Genomic DNA, 27,108 nt, shown 5'->3' on the forward strand with positions numbered 1-27,108 from the left:
TAATAGTTTACATTTCATTTAAAATGCTTCATAATTCCTATGAAAATCAAAAAATTGAAGAAGTTTAGAACTGCTAAATTCTATCGCCAATATGAAAAAGGGATCGGGCCGAATTTGAAATAATGTATCCTCCAAAACAATGCCTATCTGTTACCTGACTACTGTGGTATCAGTTCCATTGAACTAACTTAAACTGTTCTGATTACTCCACGGTGTTCCAGTTTGTTCATAACCTGGAAGGAGAACAGAATGAATGTACCATTCCTATCCTGCAGGAAGTGAACTTCAGAATCCAGTATTTTCCTCTGGGTTTTCATCTGAGTTAATTCATGTCATCACAGAGTAGTAAGATGAAATTGTAATTCCTATTTTATGTGTGAAAAAACAGAGGCATGTGGAGCTTGAGGGTCTCTGGATTCCCAGGGGGTGCCTGGCCTCCTGTGACCCCACTGCCTGAGATGACCCACCCTGTGCCCTTTGGACAAGGACGGTGACAGTCACTCACAGTAGAAACCTCACACTCCACCGTGGGGCAGATTTTCCCTTTCGAAAAGCAATCTCTTTCAGCATGCCAACCAAATCCAGGTTGCTGGGCAAGCATAACAATCTATTAGAGTAAAGATAGCCCACAGAAAGATTAAATCCTGAATGTATCTGTTAAATGCGAGAGAACTGGCTACCAAGGCGGAAACTTCCAAGAGGCCAGACAGATTCTGCGTGCGTATCCTGCCATGATCCCTGCAGACAGGCGAAAACAAAGGACATTCTCAGCAAAAAGCTACAGGTGGACCCACAATCCTCCTCACTGTAATTAAAAACATTTTTCTTTCCATGGCTTAGCTTTCATCTTTTATCCTTCTTTATCCTCTCCCCTTCATCCCCTAAGGGGTTCCTGAATGCTGATGAGATGACGGGACTGAAACCATCTTGTCATCTTTTGGGTCAATTCTTCGGCTAGCCAGCATCCAGCCACGGGTCAAATGATGAGTAGGTAGCGCGCCAGTCCCCATGGGAACAGATTCTAATTTGTCATCATCTCCAGTGACAACGTTTCATCACAACATCAATGAATTTCTTTCTTGCTGAATTTCACTTCCCTTAATTTTCCCATAGACATTTCTGTCATTTGCATACTTCCCCAGAGGGGCCCCCCCCTTTTTTTAAAAGCTCTTTTTACCTTAGCTTTACACTTTTGAAGAGTGGAGATGGGGTGGGCACACAGTTAGAACAAGGTAAAAGAAAACAAAAATGCAAGGGCATAGTACAAACTTTATTTATGCCTCTTTCCTAAAAGGAAGAGCCAGAAGGAGTTTTGAATGTTAGGGAAAGCTTTATTTAAAATACATAACAATGATGCTGACAGGCACAGACAGGAAAGGTACCCTAGGGAACTGAAGATTCATAGCAGAATTCCTATTGAATGTAGAAGAGTTTAACATTTGACATTCAGAAACCTCTGTGCCATGGTGAGAATTTAATAGCTGATCCCCCTTTCCTTCGGCTCCAGCCTTATTTACTCAAGAAAATAAACCTTTCGTTTTCCAGCAAGTTTCAGGATTTGGTTATTTAAATGTCCGTGACATAGACATAATTTTAAGTATACTCAAGCACAAGGATTTAACATCTCTGAACATCACGCCATTGCTTTCCAGAGTTCAAGGAAGAAACCTCCTCATTGTTCCATGTTGTACACTGTTTATAGGATATAAGAAACACCCTACCCTTGCTATTATTTTTATTAGTAACAGTTGTAATATTCCAGACAGCTCTCCCAATTATTAGCTGGGAATCTAGGCCAGTTCTTTGACTTCCCTTAGCCTTGGTGTCCTCATGAGTAGAACAGGACAACATAGTTTCAAGGGCTTCTTGTTATGTTCAAATGAAACAATGAGTATATAAAGCCCAGGATGAGTACAAGGGATTACTCTCATTGTTATATCCCAGTCTCTGGACTAGGGAGAGAGCATATGGTGGTGATAAGGAATTAATGTGGGGCTTAAATTTCCCAGTAATAGAGCCGTAAGTAACGGGAGAGGGACTACCTGCATGTTAACCATTTTACTCACTCATTTAGCTCATATCCTCATGCTTAATCCTCCACAGGAAACCTGGCACACAGTCTGGAGGGGAAAAAGCATTTTTTCCCTTAAAAATTAACAGCAAAATGGCACAAAGAGCTTAAGCTTTGGAGTCAAAGAAATTTGAGTTAAGTCAAGCTCTGTCACTTACTCAGTAAATGGAACCAAGTAAATGATTTCTCTAACCCTCAACTTAATTACCTCTAAACTGGAGATAACAATAGCTGCTCCATGATATTGTTTGAGAACTAAGAGGGATAGTGCTCATAAAGTGTCTAGCAGAGTGTCTAACAGATTGTATGTGCCAAATAAATGGTAGTGACTTGTTTTACTCTTGTTGTTCTTACTACTATTATTGTCATTGTTGTGATTATTTGGGGGACGTTATGTACTGACTCAGGTTCTGTGAGTGGAGAATCCCAAAGAGCGTAGGAAGAGTCAGGAGGGTTGTGTTAACACAGGGCTAGGACCTTACCAGGGCTGTGGGTGCCTCTTCCACAGCACTGTGTCATGTAGGTTACATAGTTAACAGTCGTAGGTAGTTTGGGACTCTTCTGGGATCCTCTTTTTCTAAACGTAAGGATCTAATAAGACTTTACTCCTGTGTCACACTTTGCGATTTTCAAAGCATTTTTACCTGCCTCGTCTCATGTGTGCCTTCCAACAGCCCTGGGAGCTAGGCAGAGCAGACATTCCCTGCCCCTTCTCTACAATCAGGAAATCAAGGCTCAGTTGCGCGCCCAAGCTCATGCTGAGTAAGTGCAGAAAACAAAGAGACCATTGCTTCTAATCCCCAGCTCCACTCTCTTTCTGCTACAAGCTCCTCCAAATTGCAGAAAAGTGTGAACTCTCCCAGATCAAATGATCTACGTTCTACTCATTCTTCCAGTCCCAGCCCCGCTTTTACCTCTTTGAAGCCTTCTCAGGACCTTCTTTCCCCAAATTGCCTAGGACTCTGCATCTGTGCCACTCATTGTTGGTCTTTCCTCATTTAAAGATTCCATTTCCCCCAAGAAACTAATAACATAACAGTAATTAGCATTTACCCACTGCTTACTATGTGCCAGGCACTTTGAAAGTGCAACTTTATGTGATGCCTTTTTTTTTAATGCTTACAATGCTTGGTAATTGCTATATGCTATTTTTATAGATAGTTCCGATAGGTTAACCTACCCAAGTCAATCAGCTAATAAAAATAATTAGATCGAACCCATGCTCTTGAACCACTGCACTATGCATTTTTCTTTCATGTATACCTAGCATTGAGAAGAGACTTTAAAGGTTCCTTACTGTATTCATTTCCTCTCAATCTACCGTTACTTGCCATGTTGGAAAAACCTGCTTTCCGTTCAAAAAAGGGCAGATAACTTAGAATATTGCTCATATCCGGTTCAAGCCCATCAGAAACTCTGGGCCTGTCCAGTTCCCTATCTTCATCTGCTTCCTGGATAATACAAGCTGCTCTGGAGTAAGTCTTGCTGAGTAAAGAGGACAAGTTCAGAGAAGGTACCCTGATGGCAACTGGCCATAGCTGTGATGTGGCTGTCGATCCACTCTGAGCTCAGGTCTCAGGGTGGAAGAGCCTGGGCCTGGCAGGCAATGATACAGGACAAGACAGATGAAGACCCGGAGATGGGGTGCGGCCCGTCTGAATTTCTAATGGCCCGCGGAGGCTTCAGGGCTGTCTGACGGATGTGTGGGAATAGCACATCCAGTGGAGAAGTGGGGCAGCCGCTGACAGACGAACTGCAGGTGGACCAGGAAGATTTATGTGCAAGGCTGTCTGGGCTCCAGGGTCACATACCCTGATCCCGGGAGAGGTGGGCCCCTGTGGCTGAGCTGGGGAGGCGTGCAATGGAAAAAACAGGAGGCAAGTGCTGACATGCCAGAGAACCGAAGGAGGCTGAGCCCTGGGAATCGGTTGAGAGTGGCAGCTTCTCTCTTTAAGCAAAACACAGGTTTGCTTTAAAGATTGTAATGGGGTTTGGTTTGGGCAGCAGTTTGTGCTAGATATTCCAGGAGAGTCACGGAAACACATAGCCGAGCCTCCTGAAAGCCAAGGTTATCAACTCAAGGGCTCAATGGGCTCTTACCCTGTTTTTCACCCCACTCTACCCTTAACAACCAGATCATAACAAAAGAAACAAAAGGAAGGGCAGGCTTCAACCCACTTCTCCCCACTTCACTGTAACAGGAGCCCTGGGCTGAGGTTCCTTTAAACCAAAATAAGCAAGTGCTCAGGACTTGAAAGTTTACAGCCTGTTCCTTCGCAAGGAAAAAGCAGTTGAACCTAATCTTCACCTTCGAAAGACTCAAGAGGCTGAGAACTGGGGCAGGGGGTAGGAGCACGGGCCACAGCATATAGGAAAAGCGAACATTTTACATTACAACTTTTGAGATAAGTTTTCCTAGTTTATGAATCAGGGAGGAAAGGAGTTAAAATATACTGGAACTTAGGAATTCTCTGGTGGCCCATGAGGGATACAGAGAAAAGGAAAGGAAACCCAGTCCCATTACTCTTACCATGTAAAACTCTCATTTAGAGTATAAGCATCTGTGCATAACTTATAAACACCAAGTATAACTTAGAAGCATTCTAAGTAACAGGGTGGGGTGGGGGATGAATTAGAGGCACTGGGGTCAGCTGGGAGGGCTCTGGGAGCCTGCAGTTTCACTCTAGCCCACACTACTTTCCCCACAGCAAATGCAGGTAACGCCTCTTATCTACACCCAACCTCGCAACCTGGCCCAGAGCCGGGCACGCTGCAGGGACTTGGGAAACATTTTTTGTATAAATGAAGGACGAAATGTGACCTAGCCTCCAGTAGGAGGCCAACTGACCAGAGCGTTTTAGGGTTCTTCACGGGCCCTCTGAGAGCACAAGGGTCAAATACTTGCCAGCAGGTGTCAATAAGTGGAAAGAAGAGACTGGCAAGGAAACAAAACTCTGCCACTAAACATTTCCTAATCTTCACCTGGCCAAGAACTCATTAAATCCAATTCTTGGGAAGACAATCTTAAGACACAATGAAAAAAAAGCTAGATGTTTCCATTTCCTCTTTCTTAATAATAAGTTAACCCAACTTACCTTTCCAATGGAATAGAACATCGTGTCATTTTAGGACTTCATTGCACTTCTAACAGCAGCAGGGCTTAATTACAGTTAGTCTAAGGTCTCCTACTCCCCCGTTATAAAAATATAAGTCCGTGTAAGACAGCCTAAGGCACATCATATCCCATTTTTTGAGCAACAGATTTTCACAATGTAGACTCCCTTTAAAACTAAGGAAAAATAATAGTACAAGGGAAAGCATCTTATAAACATTTGATTTCTTCAGTTATTGAAGCCTGGCCTTGAGTATCCACAATCATTCGAGTCTTCAGTATGGCCTATCTTAGGAGGTAGGGGCACTCTCTCCCCTGGTCCTACATTCACACAATAAAACCAGCTTGTAATATACTTATCTCAGTAGATAGAAAAGCCACTTCTTGGCTTTAGTTTCAAGATACTTGAGTAGTGACAAATCAGCCCCTGAGATCTAGGGGCCTTTATGATGCAGGCCTGAAGCTTGAAGTACTAATACAGAGATAAAGTTTCTGGTTTCTGCTTTTTCATAACTAGGAAAAACAGCAACACTCACATAGACCACTTAGATGAGGTGCAAATGCTGTATGCTAGCAGGAAATGCACTGCTATTAAGACTCGCTAACAACACAAAGTAACGTTTCCCATGTGGGTTCCACACCAGAGGAATGAGGGTATTTGCCTCAACCATAACAATTTTATTATATCCTTCTCTGAACTGTTCTGTGTGTTCCCTTGCCAAGCTGCATCTGATACCATTCTCTAACTGACAGCTGGATTTAGGAAGGTCTTCTTATCCCCTATCTGACGACAGGGAGGATGGCGAACACAAGAGCCAGGGTATGCGTGCTCTTCATTGGCTGTTGGCTTCCACAGGACTCACGCTCACACCTTCCCCTAGAGGGTGGTGCCCGACATGAGTGTCAGCGGATGTGACAGTGACACTTCTCGATGACTTTGCAGAAAAGCCAGCATGCTCTTTGCAGCATATAAAAGGACTAAAGGCGGCTTAAGTAACAACCAGTGAGAACGCCCATGAGCAGCTATTTCAACATGATCTCTACCTGCCCAGAATCTTCTAATATTATAAATAAAGTTGTAGTTCTTGGTAAGCTTCCAATTTTATCATACCACATGTTATTTCATGGAACCAGATTTTCAAAGCATTCGGCCAATTCAGTGTTCTTGATATGAGCAGCAATTAATTCCTTTGCATCATTGCCACAAGTATTTCCTATTGCGTGAAGGAATATATTAGGGGTAAGTTGGTCCCTGCTCTTAAGTTGCTCGCTAGGTTTTAGAATACACTCTTGAGCTTCTGTTTATGCATTCCACCAGTGCAGATGATCTGAGCTTTTTTTTTTTTTTTTTTAGTAGAAGCAGCAGTTTCAGGTGGAGGATGGAGTTGGGGGGCAGAGGGGGGATCTGAAGAATCTTGGCCGCTACCTTCTCACCAGCATTTCCTGATACTATCCAACCTCAGGATACTAAAAATGTGTGTAAAAGGGGCTTAATTTTTTCCATTTTTTGTGGAATGTTCACTTCTCATGATGAGTCTTCCTGGTTTTAGAATGAGGACTTAGACTCAACCTATCCCCTTCTACTTAAATAAAGCTTTGAGTGTTCAAGTCAAAAGCCCAGGCTTGTACTTTTCAAGGGTCTGCGTCACTGAAAGAAGGTATTTGCGCACACGTGGATGGCAGAGATATCTGAAGAGCTGAAGCTCCAGCTGGAGCACGGAGAGATGCACATCGTGGCAGGAGCTTGCATGTCTTCTCCCCGCTTGCCCCAAAGGCCTTGCCAGCCCCTCTCCGGGCTGCAGCCTATTCTCTCCAGCTGTGCCTGCCTGCAATAGCCCCCCCTCCCGTGCCTCTGCTGATGGAGAAACGGTACCAGCCCCTTCATGTGTTCCTCCCCAAAGGGTGGGAACACCAAGTGTGGGAATTAAGGGAATGAGGAAATGGGCTACTCTGGGTTGTTGTCAAAACAACAACACAAAAAGCCTGTAGCCGTAATTTTCAAGCCCTAAATAGTGTGTGATGGTGGTGGTGGGAGATACAGAGAATTCCATTTTTCTATAATTGGTATATGTGTGCATATGCAAATGTAAAAATGAACACTGTGCTGTAAACATATGCACAGAGTACTTACACACAGTGCAATAGATACATAGTACATTATAACAAAATGTGTGAGTATACAGGAGGGGTGTGTGTATGTGAGACAGAGAGTGAGAGAGTGAGAGAGCGAACAGGCGAGCAGGATTATCTCAGCTTATCTCAACACCAGGCATACATTGGCTAATGTACAGTATGTACCCCTGAAGTCAGCTGGTCTATATTTAGTACAGGAATTAAAGCTTTCATGCATGCATTCACACATATTTTCACTTCCAAATATATACAAGGATTCAGAGCATATGCTGCATATATACTTTCCTGAAAATATAAGCAAGATAGTTAAATACTTCAAATTCCAAATTGCCATTTCTTAAACAGTGAGGTGGTAGTTATCAGGCTGCTTTCTCTCTCCTGGCCCACCTTGGTTTTGGGTTTTTTTTTCCCCTCTAAGAAGCTGGCTGAGCAGTTCCTCAAATATCCCTGATTACTGTTAAATGCTTCATACTGGGAGAGAACCTGGGAATTCTGAGGTAGCTAAAGGTTTGTTACCTTCTCTGTGGAAACTGCATGAACAAACGCTGTACCAACCACAATTCTACAGTAAGAATTTCAAAGAGTTATCAACTTCTACTCATGAGCAACACAAAGGAAGCCCACTATGTTATACTTAAACCCTATGGACTAGCCCAACAGCTGTAGATTTTTCACTCACTAATTAGTTAAAAGTTCCTCTTTTGGGGATACTATTTACCCCCCCCAATCCCAACAAAACAAAAAAAAAATCAATAGCCCCATAGAAGTTCCACAATGACACAAATTAGAACCAACTGACTTAGGTATAGTAATAATGGAATAATGATGAACTGTGAAAAAGACAAAGGAGTCTGCTCTTTAAATAAATCAAGGACTGCATTTATTTTTATATCTTGTTTATATTCCTGCAGGATAATCCATTAGCAACAGAATGCTCTTCCTCGTAAGACACAAGTTATATCCTTGTGATTTATTAGAGCTAAAAGGCAGATGGCACCTCCACCATTGTTTGGCCCATGTCAACTGAGTATTTAAACTCCATCTTTTTCTCATTTACCAGCTGAGTTTTCATCAGGGTACTTAACAATGTTTAGACATATTTATCTTACTTTGGTTAATGTGTAATACTCTCGGGAGAAAATAAACCACCTTCCTCTTAAAAATTGAAAACATATAAAAGGATTGGCAATGGAAGAAGTATGAAAAGCAACATAGAGTAGTGATTAAGAACATGGATTTTACAGTTAAAATTCTGGCCCTATCACCTAATTCAAGAATGATTTGGGGCACCATTACTTAATAGCTTTGAGTCTCAATTTCTTCAACTCTAAAACAGTGAGAGGAATTGTATTTGTATCACAGGGTTGTGGTAAAATTTTAATGAGATAACTCAGGTGAAGCAGCATTTGTTAAATGAACATGAAACATCATGTCAAATACACCACCTTTTCCAAAGTGCAACACAACCTAGGTACACACTAGGTCTTGCACCCATCTCCCACTTATTAGAATTCTAGAAAAACATACATAATTTGAATAGAACCAAAAATACTGCCACACTAGGTGAGATCCACAGTACAGTTAGACCACCATTCTGCCTCGCATAAATGCCTAAAGAGGGCATTTCTCTCCTTTGGGCCATCACCTGCAAGAGATTAGCAAGTTATACCAAATACATGAACACATGTCTCCTGTGACTTAATTATGTCCTTGGGATAAGCTCTTTGTTCCTCCTCCTACAATGGCAAGTATACAGTAAGTCCTCAACAAATGTTTGCTGAATTCATCGACTGTCAGAATCTCCCCCTTAAAGAGCTCATACTCTAGTTTATCCATTCATTCCCCAATATCTATAAAGTATTACAGTGTGAGTTATGCTGACAAGGTCCCCACACTCAGGAGTTTCGGTTCCCTCAACTTTTATTTTTAGAAGAGGTAATAGATACTACAAATTTTCTTTCTGCTACAAAAACATTTATAGTATTTAATATTTTCTTACCTCTTCCAAAGTTTGAGGAATATCCTTTAACCACAATATTTTTGTACTTCTTTTAAAACCAATTCAAGTTCAACCTTGCATGACTTTTTTCTGGAAAGCAGCATGATGTAGCATAATGATTTGTAAATCTTTCCTTTTTTAAAGTGGTAGACCATTAAAAAACACAAAACTTCATACTAAACTTCATACTAAACTTCAATATATCAAACAAGTAAAGTAAATTGCTGCAGGAGGGAATGGAGAGGAAAAACACAGAACCTGGGCCCTTACGTTCTGTACCAGTCTCTGCAATATCTCCCTCATACCTTTGGAAACAAAATTTTGAAAATATATAGTAGAGCATTGAATCTAAATCCCTTGAATCCCAAATTGGCTTCTCTTAACCTTTCAGCTGGGTGACCTTATACAAGATATTTCTTTGGTTTGATTTTCCTTGTCAGTGAAACTTTTCCAGCTTTTTGTGAGGATTATGAATTCATGCAGTAAATAATTACTGAGTACCTACCATCTACTACATTGAGATACTTTTTCATGGTACTGAGGGTACATCAAGGACTGAAATTGACAAAAATCTCTATCCTCATAGAGCTTATATTCTATTTAAAAAGATACACAATTTAAAAAACGCATATGGAAGTCCTAGGTGATAAACTATAAGGAGATAAATAAAGCAAGAAAGAGGTAAGAAGCAAAGGTGGGTACAATTAATAACATTTATAAATGGGTGGTCAACGAGGGTCTCAGTGAGAGGTAACACTTAACTAACACTGCAAGGATGTCAGGAAACAAGCCATGTGGCTCTATGAGAAAAGATTTAAGGACAGTGCTTGATTAATAATACATATTCAATAAATGATGATTATTCTCATAGCCAAGATAATTTAAACAAAGCACAAAACTAGGATTAAAAATTTTGTCTCTGCCATTTAACTAGTACTCTGAGGCCTTGAACCACTTACAGTGACCCCTCTGAGACACGGTATTCTCAATGGAAAATGGGATAACAATACCTGCACTTTTTACAATGTCACTAAGCAGCTAAAAATGAGAAAATATACATGGAAACATTAAGGAAATAGATAAAGAACCACATAAATGTGACAACTATGGAATCCCCTCTCATACTATCTTTCCAAAATGACAGATGACCATTCCATCTTATTAACAAGGCATCCAATGATTTGATAGGTAGCCCAGGACGAAGATTTCTAAGATAAAAAATAACTTCTCTTTTGGAGACAGACCAAGAACACTAAGAACGGAAACAGACCTAGATTGATTTCCAATAAAGGAAACCTAAACACTAACCAGCTGAACTTGCTGGGGCTCTGGTTTGAAAGAACAGTCATCTGTTTGCTCTGGTCCTTGGTTGAGTCACTATAAATTCCCCATCTGGGTGGCTTCAATACACCTGAACTTTTCTTTTGCCTTCCTAGAGATTTAGTGCCTTTGGTTCACTCATTCAACAAACACTTAATAAATACTCACAATAAACACAGAGCCAAGAATAGATTTGGGTGAGGGGGTGAACTAAACCAGGACTCAGCCTCAACAAATCCCCTGCAGAAAGATGGGGGAAAGGTTGGGGGCAAAGAGAGAAAGGAATCCGTACTGCTTCCAGGATTCCTCTAGTTGGAACAAGTCTGAGCCTTGAACATATTTCAGTAGGTAATTGTAAACAAAATGAGAGCCTTCAGGGTACCACCCCACTACATTACACTTGGCAGGGCAACCCCCAAACAAGTCTAGATTCTGGAAATATGAATATTGAGGTACAAGAGTAACTCCAGTCATTTTTTTCAGCAAATATTTACTAAATACCTATCTAGTACCAGGCACAGGGAGCCAGAATTCAAAAGACAAAATTCCCAATTGCTCAGTTCTTCCACACCCCCTCTGTTTGTCTAACCACTGGTGCTTTTCCTTCTGTGGTCCAGTGCACAGTTCAACAACATAACCAAAATTTTCTAGAGTGGAGAGTTTCTGGTAGTAAGGATACAGAACTAAGACAAATGCAAAGCCAACATAAATCCTATGTCCAGTCTCACATTTCTCAACTGCCATGACTTTTATTTACAGCCCTCACAAGTCCCTGCCAGGGTCTTTCTGTTATCATCCTCTCTTGGAAATTCTCCTTCTAAAGTGTATAAATCTTTCCTTCTGGGCCTTACCTAAGAGGATTAAATAGCAGACTAAGAACAGCAATCTTCTCACTAGTGTACTCTTATATTCATACACTATCATCTTTTGTATTCAGAAAGCAGAATACAAAATACTGAAAGCCCACTCTGAGCCAACAATATAATCTTTTAAACAACCTTGCAAGACAGACCCTTATCCCCATTTTATAGATAAAATTGATGTAGACACTGAAAAGTTAAATATCATGCCAAAAATCAAACAAAAGAGTAAATGACAGAGTCCTCCCTGGAACTCAAGTTTTTCAAATCAAAAGATGAAGCTCTTATTCTCTATCCCAAGCTACAAGGGAGCTGTCAAAAAAAAGGGGGGGGGGGGAGAAAAGTTTTCTAACGTTTCTGGTCTTGTACCCATGGTTCTTGAGGTCCTTTCCAGCTTTAAAATTCTAAAACATCATGCTAATTAGGACTGATTATTTACATTTTAACACATAAAGTGCCACCTCTAAAACTAGTTTTCTATTCACAATCTCTTTGAAGAAAAAGCTCTTTAATGTTTTTTTGTTTTTTGTTTTTTTTGCGGTACGCAGGCCTCTCACTGTGTGCGGCCTCTGCCGTTGCGGAGCACAGGCTCCGGACATGCAGGCTCAGTGGCCATGGCTCACAGGCCTAGCCGCTCCGCGGCATATGGGATCTTCCCAGACCGGGGCACGAACCCATGCCCCCTGCATCGGCAGGCGGACTCTCTACCACTGTGCCACCAGGGAAGCCCAGCTCTTTAATGCTTTTAGGCCACATGTAAATTGTTCTGCTACTGAGTATCTTTTCTTCTATGAATAAGAGGATATTATTTTGTGCAAAATCTATTTCTTGCTTTTCAGATGGATCATAATCTATTGCTTTGAACTGATCTGAATTCCTCATGACTGAGGCCTTGAGTTCATACTCAGATAAAAGAATAATTTAGAGTATTGGCACCTGCTCAGTATCAATTTCTTACAAAACCAATACGTTTCTCCTTTACTATGTCCCAGTGAATGTATTTGGTGGAATGAAACATTAAACTTTAAATCTTTCGGGCAGAATTGTCAGCGTCAAGTAACAACTCACAAAAATAATTAAGAAAAACTAGACTTGTACTATATTTTAAATGCTAGAGTGGTTTTTTGTTTTTTTTGCAGTACGCGGGCCTCTCACCGCTGTGGCCTCTCCCGCCGCGGAGCAATAGGCTCCGGACATGCAGACCCAGCGGCCATGGCTCACGGGCACAGCCGCTCCGCGGCATGTGGGATCCTCCCGGACAGGGGCACGAACCCATGTCCCCTGCATCGGCAGGCGGACTCTCAACCACTGCGCCACCAGGGAAGCCCATAAATGCTAGAGTGTTTTGAAATACCTTTGGGGGCAGAAAAATTCTTAGATTCTTATACTATACATGTATGGGGTAAGCTACACCTAAGGATAAACAACTGAGCTGAGATTTGAGCTGTTGACAAAGAGAAGCAGTTTGTGTCCAAGTTAATTGCCTGCTAAAACAAACAAAATCAACACTCCTCATAGGACTATAACAGAATCCAGAGTTTTTCCAATCTTCAGGACACAACCCCAATTTTTTGACATATAAAGAAAAAGTGTGGTCAATTCTCAAGAAAAAAAGACAATCACAGAGATTAACTTCAAATGTTTGTAGATGTTAGAATCAGGATTCTAAAACAGCTATTATAACTATGTTCAAGGATTCAAAGGAAAATATGCTTGCAATGAGTGGAAAGAGAAAGAGAAAAGTCTCAGCAGAGAAAAACAAAATCTATTAAAAAGAAACAAGTGAAAATCCTAGAACTTAAAAATACCTCTGAAAAATTTTAAGTATATTTGGAGAGGTCAACAGCAGAACAGAGATAATAGAACTGAAGTTAAAAATCAAGAAAAATTATCTAATCTGAAGGTCAGAAAGGGAAAAATTAAAAGAATAATAGAAGGAGGTATCATCTCAGGAACTTATAGTAAAATATCAAAAGATTTAGCACACGTATAATTGGAGTCCCAGAAGGCGCGCACAAAATGAAGTAGAAAAACTACTTGAAGAAACAGTGGTCAAAAGGTCCCCAGGGCTTCCCTGGTGGCACAGTGGTTGAGAGTCTGCCTGCTGATGCAGGGGACACCGGTTCGTGCCTCAGTCTGGGAAGATCCCACATGCCGCGGAGCAGCTAGGCCCATGAGCCATGGCCGCTGAGCCTGCGCGTCTGGAGCCTGTGCTCCGCAACGGGAGAAGCCACAACAGTGAGAGGCCCGCGTACTGCAAAAAAAAAAAAAAAAAAAAAGGTCCCCAAATTTGATGAAAGATATGACTTACAGATTCAGAAAGCTCAACAAACACCAAGCAGGATAAATATGAAGACTGCTATCTCTAGGCAGCCATAGTCAAATTGCTGAAAACTAAAGATATATAGAGAAAAATCCTAAAAGCAGCCATGGGGTGGATGGAGGTGGGGGGATGACAACGCATACAGAGTAATAACAACTTAGGTTGACTTCTCATCAGAGACTATGGAGACCAGTACACAGTGGAACATTGCTAAAGTGCTAAAAGATTAAAAAAAACTGTCAATCCAGAATTCAATCTCAAGCAGAAACATCTTTTAAGAGAAAAGACAAAATAGTGACATTTTCTGAGTACAAAATATCATGAAACACTAACACAATTCGTCACCAGGAAATCTGTACTATAAGTAAATATTATAGGAACTCTTCAGGCTTAATATCAGTTGGTATCCTTAGAAATAAATGAAGAGCATCGGAAATGATAAATAGATGAGATTTATTTTTCTTTTCTTTTCCTTTGTTTATTAAATTCTTATGACAGTTTAAAGCCAAAGCAATAACACTCCCTTGTGCAGTCTATAATATTTGTAGATGTAATAATATGATGACTCTAGTATAAAGGATAGTAGTGGGAAAATGAACCTATAAGGTTGTGAGGGTTTTAGAGTATACATGAAGTGATAGATTTTTAAACTCCAAATAGACTGTAATAAATTAAGGATATATATTGTAATTTCTACAGCATACACTTAAAATATGTAAAGAAATATAGCTAAAAAGTAAAAGTCAAAAAATATTCAAAAATCCAAAATAAGGTAGGGAAGTAAAAAATAAAAAATGGAGGGGAAAATGGAAAAAAATAAAATAAAATAGTTTAGCTAAATCCAACAATCAAACTAAACATTAATTGACTAAATACTCCCCATTAAAAGACAGAAATTATCAGAATAGCTAAAAAAGAAGAAAGAAAGAAAAGAAAGAAAGAAAGAAAGAAAGAAAAAGAAAGAAAGAAAATCTCAACTATATTCTGTCTACAAGATACACACTTTTAGCAATAGAGACACTGAAAGTTAATGCTTGTGAAAAGACACACCATGCAAAAATAGGAAGCATATAAAGGTTGGAGTAACTATGTTAATATCAGGTAAAATAGACTTTAAGGAAAGAGCACTTTCACCAGAGATAAACAATCATATTTCAAAATGTCACAATTTATAACTTGTCAAGACCTAACAATCTTAAATGTGTACATGGCCCATAATGGAGCTTCTGAATACATAAGGTAACAATGCACAGAATTAAAGGGAAAAATATACAATTTCATCATTGTAGCTGAGGATATTAACACTCCTCTCTACAAATGATAAAATTAGACAAATTAAAAATCAGCCGTAAAACAAATGATCTGAACTATCAACCAGCTTAACCTAATGGATGTATAAAGAACGTAACAACCAACAACTGAAGAATACACATTCTTTTCAAGTTCACATGGTATATTCACCCAAGATAGATCCTATATACTGGGTCATAAAACCAATGTTTCAATAAATTAAGAAGGATTGAAAATCATACAGAGTCTGTTCTCTGACCACAATGGAATTAAATTAGAAATCAGTAACAATAAGATACCTAAGAAGACCCCAAATGTTTTGAAAGTGGATAACATACTTCAAAGTAATGCAAGGGTCAAAGAAGAAATCACAGGGGAAATTAGGAAATATTTAAAAACTGAATGATAATAAAAATATATGATGTTCAACTTTGTGGGGTGTAACTAAAGCAGTTCTTAGAGGAAAGTTTATGGCTGTAAATTCTTCTATATGACAAAAAGAAAGGTGTAAAATCAATGAACTAAAGTTCCAATTTAAGAAGCAGGAAAAAGAGCAAAACTAACCTGAAATATAAGGAAGGAAATAACAAAAAGCATAAACCCATGAAATAGAAAACAAACAAACAACCAACCAAAAAGCTAAGTTCAAGTTTTAAAAAACTTGCTTATCACTAATTTGCTTCCCCATTCATTCTTTCTCTGTCACCTAGTTTATCCATTTTACTGATTTTTTAAAAGAACCAGTATTTCATTTGATTGATTGTTCTCTATTGTTCTTCTAGCCTACAGATATTAAAAGGATAATAAAAATATTATGAATACTTTTATGCCAACAAATATGACAGCTGAGGTGAAACAGACAGATTTCTTGGAAAAAAAAATCAACTTACTAAAATTGACACAAAATAAGACAAAATCTGAAGAAAAACAAAAGGAAAAAGAAAAGAAAAAGAAAACCCCAACCCCAGAAAACACCCAAACCTACAGCTATTAAAGAAACTGGACGATCAAAAGCCTGCCCTCAAAGAAAACTCCAGGTCCAGATGGTGCTCTGGTGAATTCTACCTAACATCAAAGGAAGGTGTAACACCAAACTTATAATCTTGAGGAATTTCCATACTAATTTTATAAAGTCAGTACCCTAAAACCAAAAAGTGATAAGTGAAAAAGGAAAAAGAAAGAGTAAAAAGAAAACCAGGGGTTTGGGGAGCAGCGTGGGCTGTAGTTATAAAAATGGTGGTCACCTCTTTCAGAAGGTGACACTTGAGGACAGACTTGAAGGAAGCGAAGGCTCATGGGGATACATGTTGGAACAGAACCAGTGCAAAGGCCCTAAGGCAGGAACGTGCCAAGAAACAGCAAGGAGACAAGTGTGGTATCCTGCAGGCCCAAGTCCGAAAAGTATCAACATATGAAGGAAAAAGGAAGGGATCAACTGTTCAGTACTAATGTTAGTGAAATACAACAAGGACCCTGGATTTAGCAAAGTGAAGGTCACCAGTGACCTTGAAGAGAGCGGTGTTGTGGGACTGGTAAGGCCAGAGAAGGTTTTAGAGAGAATGGGAGAACTGGATCTAGTGAGTATAGACAGCTCTTGTGATGGGCTGTGCCTCAAAGGGGGAGAAAGAAACGGGGCAGTAGTTGGAGTGGGAGGTGGCGTCAAGAGAAGAGTTTTTTCTTGTGTGTTTAAGATGGAACAGCATGTTTACATGCTAATGGATGTGATTCTGAAGAAAGAAAACTGATACCACAGAAGAGAGAGGGAGACTGTTAGACGAATGCCCTTGGCCCAATGTCAGGTGCATCTCTCCTCTATGAGTATGCAGTTCTCCTACCAATTTTCCCATTTCAAAAGAATTCTGAAGTCTTCTAAAATCAGCCACTGCCAACAGTCAATATTTTATGAAATACTGCAATTATTATGAAGATGATGCTTGCCATATCATTGAATAAATTGTTAACATAAATAATTACTAGAGCACTTGAAAAAAAAGCGCAAACTCTTGAAACATGTCCAAAGTAGCTTTGATTTTTTTAGTGATTCAATCAAGCGCCCCAAGAAGCTTTTCCTCCTTTTGTTTTGTTCTTCACTGCTTTGTCTTTTATGGACCACATTTTGATATCTTCTAGGGCACTTAATCAAAGATTTATTTTTCTTGATGCAGGTTCAATTTCACATAATGCCCTTATGTGCTCAAACAACTTAATTTCTTTAAGTATTCAAAACTGGAGTCTATGGGAGGTGATCCACTCAAGAATGTGTGCATGGGATATTTATTTTCCCGAGGCTGTTGCCATAGTTTTTTGGCAGCAAAATTACATAATGAACTAATTAAAAATTTAAAACACATTGTTAGGCAATTTAGAACCACACTCTGAAGGTTAATTTAAAAGAAATAATGAGAAAAAGCAAGGAAAAGTCTATATACCATAGAGAGTTGTGTGGTAAGAGTCAAGAATCACAAAATGTTTTTTATTAGTTTTAATTATATTGCTCCCCTAACCAGAAATATATTAACACGTTAGATTTACTGCCTAATTACATACTATGCATAAGTCAGATCCAACTCTCAATAAGGTTTGATAGTAAAGAGGGAGGGCAAGAACCCTTGGGGCTCTAGTTTCCATTACCCCAAAGGAGAAATGATGGATAGAAAATGCAAGTCAGTATTCCAGATACTACAAAACATACAAAAACAAGCATAAAGAAGTGGTTCCTTTCCAACTAAAGATCGTGAGCTATAATTAAGAGGACATAGGTCAATAATCTACTTTGAATAACTAATCTGTTTTTGGCTTATCAAACAAATCTTTAGAAGCAGTTGTAATTGTCCTTATAATTATTAAGAGGTTAGTGCCCTGGATGAAAGTGGAAACCACCTTTAGGGGCACTTAAGTCCCCAAACAAGGTGAGAGCCAGAAATGTGGGAAATAAGCCAGTGCCAGACCCTTCTTTTTACCCTGAGAATTGGGCATAATCTGGAGACCTTGAGTTTCCACTTTGATGATAGCACAGCACAATATGGATAAGAGAGAAACCTCAGGGCTTGGCCAAGGTGGGAAATCTGATGGGAGGTACTACATAAAACTATAAGCCAAAGAGCTATGCTCTCAATACAATGAGGAAAACAGAAGGGACGGCTAGAAAATTAGAAAGACTCTACATATATCTGGAAATTTTAGAACATAGTTTTAAATAACTAATAGATCAAAGAAGAAATGATAAAATACACCTGAAACTAAACAATAAAAATAATACATATCATAGGTGGCCACTATTACCATACATATACAATACTTTTCTGGAGGCCAGTGTAGCAGGACACAGAAAAGAAATAAAAACTATAAGAATTAGAAAGAAAGAATCAAATCTATCTTATTTGCATATATGATCATTTACATAGAAAACCCAAAGGAATCTATAGGTAAATTATTAGGACTAATATAATAGCTTAAGAAGATAATTAGATATAAATACATAGGACTCAATAGTAACAGAAAAATATCAATTTTTTTTTAAAATTCTTATATAATAGCAAAGAGCCACAGATGCTCTCAAGAAAAATAAATGAGAGAGAGTGGCATGGACATATATACACTACCAAACATAAAACAGATAGCTAGCGGGAAGCAGCCACACAGCACAGGGAGATCAGCTTGGTGCTTTGTGACCACCTAGAGGGGTGGGATAGGGAGGGTTGGAGGGAGATGCTAGAGGGAGGGGATATGGGAATATATGTATACGTATAGCTGATTCACTTTGTTATAAAGCAGAAACTAACACACCATTGTAAAGCAATTATACTCCAAGAAAGATGTTAAAAAAAAAAAAGAAAGGAATTGCAAGTTAAAACAAAAATAAGATACTACAACACACCTATTAGAATGGCTAAAATCCAGAACATTGACAACCTCAAACGCTGAAGAGGATGTGGAGTAACAGTAACTCTCATTCACTGCTGGTAGGAATGCAAAATGGTACAGCCACTTTTTAAGACAGTTTGGCAGTTCCTTGCACTATATTGATACTTCACCATAATATCTGGCAATTGCACTCCTTGGTATTTGCTCAAGTGGATTGAAAACTTATGTCCGCACAAAAATCTGCACACAAACTTATAGCAGCATTATTCATAATTGCTAAAATCCGGAAGCAACCAAGATGTCCCTTAATGTACAAATGAATAAACAAGCTGACCTACATACATACAATGGAGTATTTTTCAGCCATTAAAAGCAATAAGGTAGCGAGACTTGAAAAGACATGAAGGGACTGTAAATGCTTATTGCAAAGGGAAATAAGTCAACCTGAAAATGCTATGTACTGTATTATTCCAGGGAAGAAATGGGCTACATTTTGTGTTTCAAAACTATAATTTTTAGCATATGAAAGTTTTTATGAAATTAAAAACTTAAATGCAATTCTGTAAATGGCAAAACTATGGAAACGGTAAAAAGATCAGTGGTTGCCAGGGGCTCAAAGAGAGGAAGGGAAGGAAGACTAAACAAATGAAGCACAGGAGGTTTTAAGGAGGTGAAACTGTTCTGTTTGATAACATGATAGTGGATACATGACATTATACACTTGTCAAAATCCATAGAACTGTACAGAACAAGGAGTGTACTCTAATGTAAGCTATTAACTTTAGTTTTAATAATAATGTATAAATATTGGTTCATTAAGTATAACAAATGTACCACACTAACGCAATTTTTTTCCTAATAGGGGAAACTGTGAGGAAGCAGAGGAGGTATATGGGAACCTGTGTAGTTTCTGGTCAATTTTTCTGTAAACCTAAAACCGCTCTAAAAATAAAGTCCACTAATTTTAAAAGGAAAAAAAAAAAGAAAGAAAAAGAAATGAAGGGGACAGTGTTACCCTTCTGAATACGTGGTACTGGCACAGTGACAGATAAATACACCAACGGAACCAAATCAAACTCACACATACGTGGAAACTTGACTAATGACTGAAAACAGATGGAAAAAAAAAGACAAATTGTTCAACAGATAGTATAAGAACACTTAGAAATACATATGGGGCAGAGGAAAAAGAAATTGAATACCTACTTCACCATCCAACACTAAAATCAATTTCAGGTGGATAAAAGTCTTAAATGAGAAAGGCAAAAGTTTTAGAAGACAATAAAGGAGAAAATTTTTATGTCTTTGGGGCAGAATTTAACAACACACAATAATCAGAGACCAAAAAGGAAAAGTTTTTTTTTGTTTAACTTATTAGTAAAATACTATAAAATATTTAGCTTGAGATAAGAAAGCAAAAGTTTAATTCAGTTAAAACAAACATTAAGATCTTTCAATATCATCAGTAAATCTCTTTGCTTTAGGAAACCTGTCCCATAGAGATGACTATATTTATTTATTTATTTTTTAAAGATTTTTTTTTTGATGTGGGCCATTTTTAAAGTCTTTATTGAATTTGTCACAATATTGCTTCTGTTTCATGTTTTGGTTTTTTGGCCGTGAGGCATGTGGAGATCTTAGCTCCCTGACCAGGGATTGAACCCGCACCCCCTGCGTTGGAAGGCGAAGTCTTAACCACTGGATCAGCAGGGAGGTCCGAGATGACTACTTTTAAAGGAAAAGACTGGTTTAAAAAAACCTGACTATTAAAAATGAAAACTTCAATTCTTTAAAAGATATCATAAAGAAAGTGAAAAGAAAAGCCACACATTGGGAGAACATTTATATTTATGAAACATAAACCTGTAAGGGAATCTAATATGGTAACCACTGGCCATATGGGGCTACTTTATTAAAATTAAATTAAATGAAATTTAAAATTTAATTACTCAGTAGCTCTAGCTACATTTCAAGCGCTCAGCAGCCACATGTGGCTAGCGGCTGCTTGATTAGCACCAATATGAAACATCTCCATCAGCACAGAAGTCTCTTTTGGACAGAGCTGATACAGAACATGTGTGGAATATTTAAACTTCTAAAATAAAGAGCCCAATTTTAAAAATGGACAAAAGACATTAGCAGACATTTGACACAACAAAACAACATACAAAAATGAACCATAAACATGTAAAAAGTCATTTCAACTCATTAGTAATCAGAGTAAAACAAATTAAACCCATTAGATATAATTTCAGACACCCCAAACTGGGAAAAGATTAAAACTCGGTAGCACCAAGTATTGAAGACGGTACAGAGCAGCACATTGCCAGTACTCCGTCTGTAGGAAGGTAACCCGTGGCAACAACTGTGGAAGCAGTTTTGCATTATCCAGACACATTGAACACTCTGGTACCCAGCAATTCTACTCTAGAGAAGGGATTCTCCACCTGAGCTAAACAGTCCGTCTCCTCACCTAGGGCACGTGGAACATGTATAGATACACACACACTAGCATTTAATTGGCAGAGGTGAGGGATAATAATGTTTCTGCAATTCAAAGAATTATTCCACCTGAACTCTGCACCAGGAGACGTGAACAACAGCAACAAAAATTACGACACTAGAAACAACCCAAACATCACCAACAGAAAAATGGATACTTAAACTGCATTTAATGGAATACCACAGAATTGGAAATAAAGGCACCTTAGTTACAGATATCAACATAGGTGATTTTAAGGAATATAATGCTCAGTAAAATAGCAAGATACATGAATAATACACTTAAGATGTATATAAAGAACAAAAACAGTCGAATAATGAATTTGCGGATATATATATATCTCAAACACACAGACACACACAAGCAAAGGAATGGCTAACAAAAAAAATCGGGATAGACTTATCTCTGGGAGAGGAAGGGAGGTACCACCTGGGAAGGTCACATGGGGGCTTTCTGAAGCACCGGTAATGCTTTACTTCTTTATATGGGTAGTATGTTGAGATGTTCATTTTAATATAGTATTCCTTTATTCTACTCATATATGTTTTATATACTCTTTACATGTTTGATATATTTCACAATTTTTAAAAAGTCAGCTCAATTACTAATTATCTAGGATCCTTGACCTTTCTGAACTTGGTTAGTAATAGTAACTTCACCTACCTTACAGAGTTATTCTGAAGTTTCAAGGAGATAATATATATGAAAGTGTGAATGACTGTGATGGGGGATAGAACAGGAAACCTAAGAGGTAAGTATTTCCCTAAAGATTTCATCCTGGGTACTGTCCAGGATCACAGGGCCCAGAGTTCCTGGGTAGCTATTAATCAAGTCAAGAAGATGTGAGGAGCTCTCTGTTTTGTCACTTTAGAATGGGAATAACTCTAGTCCAATTCAAGCCACAAGACTATCACAATATTGAAGGGAGAGCAGATACTCGGTAAATACGTAAATATAAGCTTTTATTATTATTGTTGTTGTTAGAGTGACCAGAGGACTGAAAGGGCCTGGAAATCTTGTCATAGAAGAAGAAATTATCCACGATCTGGGTATTTTAAATTTTAGGCTAAATGATAATGGTATGATAATTATCTCCAAATACTGGATGCAAAAGAGGCATAAGATCTGTTTTGTCCAGGGTTCTCCTAAAGAGACTGGAGAAATTAGAGAAAAGTTAAAAAGTACATTCCTAGTCAATATAAAAGAGAACTTTTTGACAATCAAAGAGAGAAGGCAGAACTGACGATGTGGTGACTCTCCTTCATCTGACTTATTCAGCCAAAGACAGTTTAGCAGAGACTCCTGTTTTGTATGAAAATATAGATTTTAAAAATAAACTGTTAAAATAAAAATACAGATAATATAACTTAGTGTAAATTTACTTTGAAAACTAGCTCGTTTACGTATTAGTCATGAGACGATAGCTAACTTATTCTATCTTTCGGAGTTTCACCTATCTCATCTGTAATAAGGATAGTATCTTTCCTTCAGCGTTATATGGAAAAAAATCAATGTGATAATATACTGAAATCACCAGTGTTCTATGTGTGCTAAATCAGCTGCTAATATTTTTAAAAAATTATTATGGAAGGCTTCCCAACTTGTTCACAGCTAGATAAAAAGAAAAAAGCAAGAACATCACTCCAAGAAAACAAAACAACTTTCATGTTTAAAAACCAGTGAAGGAAGAACTTGTATCTGTTACTCAAGAAAAGCAGTAAAACTGATATCCCTGGATCAGTTTCTTTAAAATGTTATCGAATGGCCTTTGGTCTCCCAAAAAGTTTCCTTGAACATGCTTTGTGTAGAAACCTTCCCCTATAAAAACCCTTTTAAATTTCATGACCCTAAAGCACTTTCCAGTGTGCTGGAATAAAAATAAGACAGGAATTATGAAGGTAAGATTTGATATAGCAAACCACATTCACTACAACTCAGGTCATTACGTTTTAAAAATATCTAAAGCTAAGAAAAAGGGTACGTGCTTAATGGCTTATGTCCTCTAAATTTAACCTGCAGAAACCAATAAAGATCTTTAATGTCTATAAATAAGAGATGCTGAACTTCAAGATCAAATTACAGTAATTTATTATAAATAAATACCCTATAAATAACTTCACTTTAATGATACTTGCAAAACTTTGTCCTCTTGCATAGCACTTCTGTAGTTCAGATCAAGTCAAGCTGTTTTCCATGAATAAGATGAAGGCCCCAGAGAGTTTAAATTATTATGTATTTTCCTATAGTTATCTTTTTATTCTGTGGAAGCACTCTGCTACACTCTGGTTTTTAGTTTGGTCCTGTTTTTTACTTAAGTCTCCAACCTAGCTTCAAATTACTAGTTGGTGGTCACATGGTGTAATGAAGTTGGTGGATTAACTGAAATTAAAACCCAGAATCCTCTTTACCACCCTTCTTTTCAAGCACAGATCAATTATTTATGACCAAGTTCACCAACACTATGCTTTAATTTAGGAAGCAGTCCATTAGAGGCCAGCTATAAATAAAGTAAACAGAATCTGGCCTCAGAACTTTTTGACCTCACAGTGCATTGAGAAGATGGGAGAAAAGCAGCAATGGAAGAATACAAGAAGAGGAAAGAAAAATAAAAGAACAAAAGAAGCCAACATCCACTGAGCTGCTTCTATGTCAGGGCTTCCACCTAAAGCATTTCACTTATTCTCAGTTAATTTGACATTACTTCATTTAATTCTCACAACCCCATCATGCAGATATTATGTCCCTCTGATTTAAAACCTCAGAAGGCTAAATTGCTTCCTGGGAGTCATGAAGTAAGTAGGAAAACCAGAATTTGACCTGGGGTTTGTCTGATTCCAAAGCCTGGGCACTTTTTCCTATAGCAGATGAAATAATTTCTAATATTTTAAAATTTGAGTAGTTTAGGAATTTCCAAAACAATAACAAGGCACTAAATAATATTTTCAAAGTACAACATGAACAGCAGAAAGCCATCTATATAGCCATTATTTCAACTGCTTATAAGAACGTGAAGTGGGAGGTTGTCGCCATTTTGCTTAAGATGTATATGAAATCACACCCAGAAAACAACAGACAGCCTCACATGGAGATTGGAAAGTGTAATGAAGTCACACCCAAAAGCAAGACAAAGACAGAGAAGGTCAAGTGCTAAATCACGTCTTACCTGCTGTACTTCACTTTCTCCATTTGAGATTTTCTCAGTGTAAACAAAGGAGTTGAATATCCGCTGCAAGGAAAAGAAAATGAACAAACATCAGATTTTCTAAACAAGACAGCCATTTTCTATATGAATGTGTATGTGAATAAGCTGTTTACAGCACAGATAGAATCAAGCAGAAAAATTTAATTAAAACAGTTATTTTACACAGAGAAATCCAAATATCAGCTAGTCAATCACACTTATGTAAGCAATACCCATCCACTTCTGTAGTGAAATAAACCAGATGTTACGCTATATTTTTCATTTTCAGAAATACATTTAATTATAGATTTCCGGAGCCCATGCCATTTTATCCGACTGGTATAATCTGACAAAGTTGTGTTTCTCATTTAAATCCTGCACTCCCTGAATGCTGTAATTGTTTACAGACACTACAGTCTAATGTAATCAAGCTCTTTAAAAAAGATTCTTTCCATATTCCCTCATGTCCCTGTCCAACCAGTACCTACCCAATATTGTCTATCACCTTCATTACCCAAGCAGCCCCTCGAAAGAGTAAATTAATAGGGTTTGCCAAACATGTGTGGCCTTAAGAGAGAATCCAGTCCTTACATGCCAGGAAACAAGACGGCCGTGCCAAGACATCAGTCCAAACTGCGGCACACAAGCACACACATTCTTCCCGCTGGTCTCTGCCTCGCTGGTACCCAGTCCTGCAGACACTGCCTGCATTTACAACACCTTGCAGACTTATGACTTTACCAAACCCCACCATTACTGACCAATCACAAAAGATTAACCTGTAACAAACCAGAAAAAAAAAAAAGAGAACCCAAGAAACGGATCTGTTAGGGACTGGGGGGAAAAAAAAGGAACAGCAGCCTCGTCATTTATCCTAAAACTTTAAAGATACCTCTGGAACTCTCCAGTTGAGTAAGGAGTCAGACCTGGAGATGTCAGCCAAAATTTACCGTGTTCCTTTGTATCCTACTGACAAGGGTTTGTCGTCATCTGGGACAGCTTCCCAGACAGCCTAACACACCTGCATGGTGGTGATGAGGAAGACAAGTGCCAAGTTCATCAAGTGCTGTGCAAATGAAGGAAAATCAAGGTGATGGGGCTGGGGGAGGGGTGGGGTGGGGGCATGTTGCTGGGGGAAGGGAAGTAAACACACTTGGGAAGGATGGAGATGGAATGGGATGGAATTACAGTCTGGAAAATTCTAATTACAAATTATCGTAATTTTTCAATGCACCACTCATTCAGTCAACAGATGCTTACTGTCGTTTTCTTTCCTGAAAATGACTTGCTAATAGGAAAGGTACAGATTTTTAGTAATGGTGATAATGATACTGGCGACTAGTTATTAAATGTTTACTGCGGGGCAGACACTATTCTTAGGCATGTTACACCTATATACCTATTTCAGTCTCATAAAACACCTTTGTGACAAGCACTATGATTATCCCCATTATATGAGTATATATGAGGAAACAGAAGCATATTTTATTGAGTGCCTAATGCAATTCACATTGTACCTCATATGCATATCTTATGTAATAACAAAATTCCTGCAGCTCCAAAGATGAAAAACGAAGACCCTGGGAAATTAGGTAATTTACCCAAAGTCATTTGGCAGGGCTGGAATTTGAACCCAGGCAGTGCGACTCCGGTTATGGTGCTACTAACCCTATTGTCTCATGAGCATTTGCTACCTGGTAGCTGGACACATATGAAAAACACTCCTGTTAGGAGCTAACACCCAAACGTAATGCAGATCAACAATCCCTTTACGTGTAATTCTAAAATTCAAAAGGCTCTGAAAATCATAAGTTTTGCATAACACATCTGCTAGCAAAATATGACATGACATGAACTTATTGGCAGTAAATCCTAACTTGAACTGATGTGGATTTATAGTCTTTATTAAACCACTTAGTGAGTATTTATTCTTTTTGATGCAGATGTACTAATGCCTCTGATTACAGGGTTCTGCTTTAGATTTCACTGGAGGTGTTTCATCATCAAGGGGCAACAGGATTCTGAATCCTAAAACAGACATCATTTTGGAGAAGGAATTATAAATCTGCAGACCTCCAGCCCGTTTTCTGGTGAACACCTTAGTTCACTAGACAACAATGCTTTTAGAGGCTGTGTCAATGTCACTGCCACCGACACTCCCAGACCACATTCTCTATTTTTATATAATTTGATTTTCACAACCTGCTCAGTACCAAGAGTGCACGTTTATTAAAAACTAACATAATTCATGAAGTGTCTCCATATCTTGATGAGTGTGGTCAATTTCTTATTTCATTTCTGGCAGCGATATTTCAGTTGATACATTATCTGTCCTGTCCTGGGAGGTGTTCCCCCAAGAGGTGACTGATGGAGTAACCCATGTTCTGGGAAGCAAAGCAGATCCACTTTGCTCAAAACAACTACCAAGGGCCACACCTAATGAGGAACCTCA

At 38.5% G+C, this 27,108-nt stretch overlaps 1 protein-coding gene across 2 annotated transcripts in view; it reads right to left on the bottom strand.

Annotated features, from left to right (window-relative positions):
- CACHD1 (cache domain containing 1) overlaps window positions 1-27,108 on the bottom strand; it is a 234,246-nt gene that overhangs the window by 124,641 nt on the left and 82,497 nt on the right. For both annotated transcript variants that reach the window (XM_060304780.1, XM_030865831.2), the window contains exon 2: window positions 24,639-24,701. In XM_060304780.1, the coding sequence (XP_060160763.1) occupies window positions 24,639-24,701 (63 nt within the window). The remainder of the gene's footprint in view (window positions 1-24,638; window positions 24,702-27,108) is intronic.

This window comes from Globicephala melas, chromosome 1, assembly GCF_963455315.2.
Source record: "Globicephala melas chromosome 1, mGloMel1.2, whole genome shotgun sequence".
Lineage (NCBI taxonomy): Eukaryota > Metazoa > Chordata > Mammalia > Artiodactyla > Delphinidae > Globicephala > Globicephala melas.